At 31.4% G+C, this 8,805-nt stretch overlaps 1 protein-coding gene across 1 annotated transcript; it reads right to left on the bottom strand.

Moving 5' to 3' along the window:
- Nucleotides 1–1,691: 1,691 nt before the first annotated feature.
- On the bottom strand, nt 1,692–6,958 carry LOC108467627 (TIP41-like protein; the record flags this gene model as incomplete). Its single annotated transcript, XM_053032106.1, has 7 exons — nt 1,692–1,943; nt 2,079–2,175; nt 3,802–3,845; nt 4,420–4,514; nt 4,980–5,112; nt 6,324–6,437; nt 6,819–6,958. Coding segments are annotated over 4 exons (429 nt in total), but the record flags the coding sequence as incomplete, so codon positions are not given.
- Nucleotides 6,959–8,805: the final 1,847 nt, after the last annotated feature.

Here is an 8,805-nt window from a genome sequence, read left to right as displayed (position 1 = left end):
AATATTGTAATATCCTCGTAAATATTAATAAATGATATTCACTAATCCTATTCTCAGAAAACAGTATTCCGAAACTATCCTTTCCGACTCCATTAACTTTCAGGTCGTTGCACTTTCAAATTCATCAGTCGCATTGGTGCAGTTACTTATAAGCTGGACCTATTCGCGGATGCCTAAATCTACCTTGTCTTCCACATTCCCATTCTTCGCCAATGCAAGGGCATTCTCGATCAACAAGTTACACCCCTCCACTTAGTCGACTCAACAAACACCTTCTTTTTGAATCCAACAGCTGTCCTAAACAAACGAGTCATCGGGCGCTCCGGCCAGTTCATTGATCAGTTTCTAGTTCGTTGGGAAGGTCTTTTCAACGAGGATGCCACCTGGGAAGATAAGGACCACCTTTTGAAAACTTTTCCTGACTGGAACCTTGAGGACAAGGTTCCACTTGAACAGGGGGTAATGTTACTAATGAACCCGTGGCTGTTGAACCAGGGAACTAGACCGAGCCTCCATTAAAAACTGCTAGGGCTACGCGTCAAAGAAAGCTTCCTCTAAAATTTCAGGATTTTGTCATGTAGCCCACGGCAGCAAGGGCATAACGGCTGGAAGGGTACAACAAGAAAAACAAAAGGCTTATGGCTACAGCATGCTTATTGTCAATTGAAATTTGTTTCTTTTTTCTCACATTTATTCTCTGATTGTACTGTTGGTCATATTCACTGGAAGAAATTTCATCACCAACTTTCATCAATTTATGCTTATCCCGTTTTAGAAATTGTTAGATTCGGTTGCAGGAATATCTGTACACAATATAGGGGATATGAAACTAATGGTTGTCCATCAATCTAGTCTGATTGTGGACCAATGGTATTAATTTGTAGATTCCTTGCAGAATTATTTGAAATAAATTGATAACCTTTGGATCAGAGATTTCCATTGTAGCAAAAAAATAAATCACTCTTGTCGTCTCCCAATTGAAGAGATGGATATGGCAACCATTTTAGCTTGCAACCCTACAATTCTTTCACACAGATCATCATCACTAAGGATGGCATCTCCATTTTCATGGGTAAGTTCTTTTTTTTTTTTTTGCCATCTTTCACTACAGGAAAACAGACTTTTAGCGGCTTTTTTTTTTTACTAAAAGTGCCGCTAAAATTATTTGCGGCGTTTTCACAAACGCCGCAAAAAATGCTGCTACAATAAACGCTGCAAATTTTTGTGGCGTTTATTTAAAAAAAGCCAAAAAAAAATCATAACTTTTAGCGGCATTTGTGGGGAAAGCGCCGCTAAAAGTTATGGCCTTTAGTAGCATTTGTAAGGAAAAGCACCGCTAAAAGTCATGGCCTTTAACGACGTTTGTGAAGAAAACGCCGCTAAAAGACATGGCCTTTAGCGACGCTTTCCCTACAAAAGCCGCTATAAAATAGACCTTTAGCAGCACTTTTCTCACAAACACCGCTAAAAAACATGATCTTTAAAATATATATTTTATTTTAATTAAATAATATTTATTTCTATGATAAATATTATATTATGTTTAATTTTAAAATTTGAACTTTAAACTATATACTTTTAAGGATAAATAAAAATATTAATTAAATTAAATTTTCTATTAAAATTTAAATTTCAAAACTAAATATAAAAATTAATGAATTTAAATTAACAAAACAAGAACATTGATCTAGTTAAAAAAAAAAAAGACAATGAAGAAATTAAAGGTCAAACATTAGCTCCAATAATTGTTCAAAATTTAAGACAACTACATTCAAATAGAAACTAAATAACAACTAAAGCATCCAATGGAACATAATTTCACTCTTTATCACTAAATGTTTCCTCATAAACATGGCTTCATCCAAAACAAAACCTCATACCATTACAATTTGCCTTTTTAGCAGAAGCTGCTGCAACCTTCTTTCTTGGTGCTGCTTCAATACCTATACATCACCCCCAATCAAAAATAAGAACATTTTGAAAGAAAAAAAAAACCCAAAATTTCTTACAAGCACAGAAATACGCAATGGAACTAAAATCAGAAAGCAATGAGCCTAAGGACATTAGCATTTTCCTACCTTCCCTGAAACCTGTCTTGAACCTGCGGAACCGTGGCGAAGATACCACTATACACCGGTGATGGAGATGTTAGCCTCATCTAATTGAAACCAATAGCTAGAAACACAAATAATCACACAAGTTAAAAAACTCAAAATAAGTACTTAAACACTTCAATTTATAGCATTCAAACACTTCAATTTGCAGGACTTTAACACTTCAATTTACAGCACTTTAACACTTCAATTTACAGCATTTAAACACTTTAATTTGTAGCACTTTAACACCTCAATTAACAACATTTATACACCTCAATTACAGCGATAAAACATCTCAATGTCCAGCAACTAAACACTTCAATTTGCAGTACTTAAACACTTCAATTTACAACATTTAAGCACTTCAATTTACAGCATTTAAACACTTTAATTTACAGCATTCAAACACTTCAATTTGCAGCACTTTAACACTTCAATTTGCAGCACTTTAACATCTCAATTAACAACATTTATACACCTCAATTACATGAGTTGTTCATCCAAATGAATTATTTAAATTTCAGATCATAAATACATATTAAAAGGACTGTTGATAGAGCTTCTCAAATAATTAATTGTTAGATAAATAGATTTTAATATTAAAAAAAAGGGAAAATTCCTGCTGGAAAATAGCCTATAGACGAGATCTGAAAAATTCAAAAAAAAAACGGAAGGCAATAGTAAATAAAGCTAAACAGAACACATTAAATCAAGCAATTTTCATTTTTCACTGAAGCCGGGCCCAACTAAAATTTTAGGCCCATTTGCTAGGCCCAAGCCCGGCCCGACCCAAAAAATGGGCCTAAAATTTTGCCCAAGCCCAGCCCTAATACAAATGTTAAAACCCAAGCCCGACTCAGCCATTTATATTAATTTTTATATTATTTTTATATAATTTTAAAATATATGTAAACCATCAAAATACTAAAAATCAAAATAAATATTTCTCAACAAATTGAAAATAAATTTAAAAATATGTATACTTAAATAACATTAAAATAGATGCAATTTAACAAGCAAATACCTCTAAAATAATAACAAAATTAGCAAATATCTTTAAAATAATAAAAATTTAACAATAAAATAAGTTTTATATAATATACAAACAATAATAAAAAAATTAGTAGCAACATAATACTAAAATAGTAGCAAAATACGGAGAAAATAATATTAAAAAAATAGCTTTTTTTTCATTTAGTAAATTCGGGCCAGGCCCGGGCCAAAAATGCCTTACCCTAGGCCCGGCTCATTTTTTAAACGGGCCTTACTTTTTTTCCCAAGCCTATTTTTCAGGACTATATTTTTGCCCAAACCCTCCCACATCAGCCCATGCACACCTCTATCACTGAACAAGGATGCAAATTTTTGAACATTTTACTTCCTAACGTATGGTAATTTATGCAGACAGAAAAGTAGAAAACACAATTTTTCGCATCATAAACAAACAAACTAACTAACTAACTAACTAACTAACTAAACAGGAAAGTTCAATGGTATAAAGCTTCTATATTTTGATTTCTGGGTTCAACAAACAAACACATGATTAAAGCAGATTACCAACTATATTTATTACTCATATGAAATAGCAAATTACTTTTAGACTGAAAAACAATATATCAGAATTACATGCTTAAAAGTTCAAACTCAATCATAAAAAATAAATATCTTGAAATTTCACCACAAGAAAAAAAGAAGAAAAAAAAACCTGTAAGTGATTGTAGTCTGGTTTCCCAGCAGTTAGGAATCTATCTGCCAAAAATCCCCAAAAACAGGAATTTAATGAAATGTAAATGAAAAGTATTAGGTAGATTTACTGGCAAGTAAAAAGTTCGTTTTATTCTGTGAATATATGCGTCTTATCTGCTTCAAACTCTGGTAATCAGCTAGGGAGAAAGTCACCAAAGCTTGTGATGATGAGTCTGTATTTCATACTGTCGGTATATAAATCTATACTCTTAACAGTGAATAAATGCATATATCTCGTTAAAAAAGCTTAAAAACAAGCACATAATATTAAAAATTTTAACATGTGACAGTAACTTATAAGCAGTACGTTGGAAGACTGTATGATAATTTTGACCATGAATGTTAGCACTTATTAGATATGTCAACTCTGAATTTCTTACTCAACTCCAAAAGGAATCCATGTAAAGGTGTTCTCATTGCAGAAAGATAATAAAAGTGGCGAATCCTATAGCGTTGGTAAGTGGCAACAGTGAAGATGATATAAGCATTTGTCAAATCCCAAAGTATTGCAGGCAATATGGGGTCTAAGAAATGAAATGTGATAGAAAATAAAGTTAGAAAAGGCTAAACATCATACCTCATACTTTCCAATTTCCATTTATTCCACTTCTCCCAGTTTAATCCAACTCTTCAAACCATACCAAATTTTGAAAATCCCTTGTATTCTTTCACCTTCAAAAGGGGAAAAAATGGTTTTCCAAAGTGAAGGAGCTGAAACTGAAAGTAGATCCACTAAACAACAAAGCGAGCTAAGGGTTAACGAAGATAGCAATATTGAAGCAATAGAAGAAGAGTGGTTGAACCTATCAATTCATGATATATTGAGAAAACAATCAAACATTAAAATATATGTATGCATTCACACTGCCTCTCGAGGAATAGAATTTTAACTTGAGATTAAATTTAAGGGTATACTCTTTGACCCCCAATCATACCAAAAGGAGAAGGGGAGAGTAGCTACTTAAAATGGTACATTTTAAAGTTGCAGTAACAAGGAAATATGATTTGTCACTTTAACTTACAAGGAAATTAACAAGTATGACAGATAATATTCCCACGTCATATAAAAGTGAACATGCTAGTCTGGCATAGGCAAACACGAAAAACCAGAGAGGAAGTCAATGATTATATACTTACAGTAGATAAAGATTGATATGTGCTTTCCTTCCAACATCTATCTCGAAGAATGGCAGGATGTGCACTCCCATCAAAAACACAATAGATGCGGGTGTCCCACAATCTAAGTAGCACTTTATCAACCAAAAGTAATTAGAAAAACTGAGCAAGTGGCTGAAAGGGGAAATCAATTCAGGAGAAAAAAAAGAGTGTAGTGGCATATGTATTAAGAGTTTTTCAAGCAACCAGATGAACCAGAAATTAGCATTTCTTCCAGGATACAAAGGGGAAAAAAAATGAAGAGATGGTTAAGAAAATGTCAACCACAAAGATTTGCATAATCAAAAGCATTTTGTAGTCACCCACTTACCCAAAATTGTAAAAGAAACCAAGAACTTGGCATGACTCTTTGACAAAAGAAAATAATGCAATTAGATGCCTTCCATTCTAACCTTTCCAAGATTATACCCATTGTAAAAAAACAAAACTTGTCTAAGTTACCACTTTCACAGTGTATTTACAGTATGGTGATTAAAATTGATGAATTCAAAAAGTGATAAAATAAAAGTGTAATAGCAGAAATTAAAGAAAAAGGACAGGAGATCAAAGAAGCAGGATAATTTCTTATAAAATAGAAAGGGATGAAGACAATGCTCCTTTAGTATTTGAATGCGAGAAAAAAGAATAGGGTTCTTCAAAATTTGCTCTTTTCTTTCTCGTCAATATACATGCACTTTCAGCAATAAATAAAGAAGGATATTATTATGTTTTTCTTATTCTCCAGCATATTTAGCTAAAACAAAAATCAGTGTTCTTTGTTTTCGCTTGTAATTTATTACTTAGCCAAATACCAGAAAATGATGCAGGAAATATTCAAAGTAAAAAATAGAGTGCAATTACCTGAAGGCAGATTATCGGCGGATTTAGAGAGCGTAAGGATGTGGAGCAATTTTATATGATCATTCATAGACCATGCAATAATACATAGTCGGTAAGCATAGTATTAGTTTAGTTTTAGTACCACTACAAGACTGGAACAGGAATCTGTCTATGTCGGTGTTCATATTCATAGTTGATCCCAACCTACTCTCTTTTTTTCCCCCTAATTCTACTTGTTTTCTTTGCTTTGCCCCAAAACCAAATGTTTCCATTCATCTCCAAGGACATAAAATGAAAGAAGATTGAAGTTGGGAAGATGAAGAAGTTTTAAAAGAAAGGTAAATGTAATTTTAGGAGGAGCATTCAAGAAAAACCTGCGTAATAAACATGAATACTTCCCTAAATGCAAACTTAAGAATGTTAAGAAAAGCATACAAAATACAATGTATCGTTTTTCATACAATGTTTATAGTTTAAGACACTGACCTCATCACAGAAAAGAATTGGTTCTTTTCATGTGAGCGCAGCGACATCAAGCTGCAGTGTGCAATCCTCCTAATGGAGGCCTGAGCTCCCCTCTGAAATTTCTTCCCTTGGGTTCTGATTGCAATTTAAAATGACAACAAAATCATCATCAATCACTATCCTAAATATCCTAGGACACAAAAATAAACCTTTGCAAAGTTTCCTAGTCTCTAAATTCTCAAACAAAAATAGCTAATGCATGACATAGAACAAAAGCCTAATTCTAGTAGATCCTTTAAAAGAAAATACAACTTGTCTGAATCAAGCTCAACCATGTCACTTCCACAGTCATAGTCCAATATCATGCTGGAACGGTTTACTGAAACATCCAAACAATCAATTGTGCTTCACTTTTAGTTTAATATTCAAAAGTAAAATAAAATCAAACTAAATGATCGTAAAACTGAATTTAAATCACCAAAAACGTTAAATAAAATAATTGACATTTCTTTTTACCTTCTGAATTTCCATTGAGCAGCAGAAGGAACTTTAACAGGAGGCAAACCTTCATGTTTCCAACCGTAAAAAGCATCTAATGCATTACGACAGTTGTGGCAGTAGAGACCGACAGTGACGGCGACGGCGACGTAGCAGAGTGGTTAGTCGAGGGCGATGCACCAGGTGGTCCGGTCGGAGTCTTCGGTGGCAAATGGGTTGGGAACTTGGGGATGAAAATTTAGGGATTATAGGAGAAGAGAGGGAATTGGGGAAAATTAAAAGGAAACTGTACGTTCCCTTGAAAGCCTAGAATTAAAAGAAACCCTAACAGATCGAGAGAAAAGCAGTAGCTATGGTGGGTGAATTTAGTACAGTGAAATGAAAATGAAAAAGAAGTGTGATTGTATTGACTTGGTGTTGTTGGAAGCAAACTTTGAGAGTAAAAAGGGACAGAGATGAGAAGAACAGGGAGGAAAGCGGGCAACTAAATTTTTTGGGGGGGGAGTGAGCGGGATTTTGATTTCCCTTTTGCGGCGTTTTCAAGAAAAATGCCGCTATAGCTTTATTTTTTGTTATGTTTTCTTCAAAAACGTCACTGTTGTCTAATTTTAAATTTTTTTCATTTTTAACCTTTTCTTTCATTTTTCTTTTAAAATTTTTCTGCTGAGATTATATTTTTGAAATTTTTTAATTTTGAATATTAAATTTTTAATTGAAATACGGATTAAAATATTAAATTTTTAATTTTTAATTTTTATTTTAATTTTTATTTTTATTTTTTATTTTTAAATTTTAAATTTTTTGAGGATTTTATAATTTTTAAATTAACATACAAAATATAAAAGGAAACTTTAACATAAATAAAATGGAATCGATGAATTAAAAAAATACAAAATGACACAAAGAATACAAGCATATTCTTTTAAGTATGGTCGCATTAGTTGTTTAGATTTTTATATAAATGGCATTTAATTATATGTATACACCTAAATTTTGATAGAGATACATCTCATAATTATATATGAATTTTGGTTTAATGTGTAATTGTAGACATGAAGTTATAATTGTGGTTTAAATGTATAGTTAAAACTTTAATTTTATTTAATCATACACATTTTAAAAATAAATACATCAATATATTTTTATATTGAATAAATATAAATATTTATGTATGCAATATATAAATATAAAATGATGTTATATCAATAATTGTGTTAATAATTTACAATACCATAAACCATAAACACTAAAACCCTAACTATCAACCACTAAATCCCAAATCATAAACCCTAAATCATAAACTTTAAAACACAAAACCATAAACTCGAAATAATAAACATTATTGTGTAAACAATGTGTTTCTATTGTATAACCATAATTTTTAATAATTATTGTAATTTTATGTGACCATAATTATAATTAATTAATTAATCTAAACCCTAAACTCCTAATCCCTAAACCATAAACCTTAAATCCTAAAATATAAGCCCTAAACCCCTAACCCTAAATCTTAAACCTCAACCCTTAAACCATAATCCCTAAACCCATAATCCATAAACCTTAAAATAGTAACTTATAAACCTTAAACCCTTAATCATAAGCCCTCAACTGTAAACCCTAAACTATAATGATAATTAATTCAATATTTTAAAATTAATACTATCCCTTTTACAATTATATAAGAAAATATTTAACATATAAGAAAATATTTAACATATAAATTAAAAACAATCAGTCATATACCAAAAATCTTTAAAATTATTTTAAATAATAGCATTTTAATTTTTTCATTTTAACAAATATTTTCTATGTTTTTACTTTCAAAATTTTTCTATGTGTCATTATTTTTTGAAGAATTTAAATATTCAATTAAAATAAATTGTATTTTAATATAAATAAACCAGTTAAATTATATATAGATGATGAAATGTTTTTCCAGGTAGCTAATACTTGATCTTTAGCGGCGTTTTTAAAAAAGGCGCCGCTACAACCACTAAAAGCTCAA

Source organism: Gossypium arboreum, chromosome 8 (assembly GCF_025698485.1).
Source record: "Gossypium arboreum isolate Shixiya-1 chromosome 8, ASM2569848v2, whole genome shotgun sequence".
In the NCBI taxonomy this organism is placed as follows: domain Eukaryota; kingdom Viridiplantae; phylum Streptophyta; class Magnoliopsida; order Malvales; family Malvaceae; genus Gossypium; species Gossypium arboreum.
This window is presented reverse-complemented; position numbering and strand designations above follow the sequence as displayed.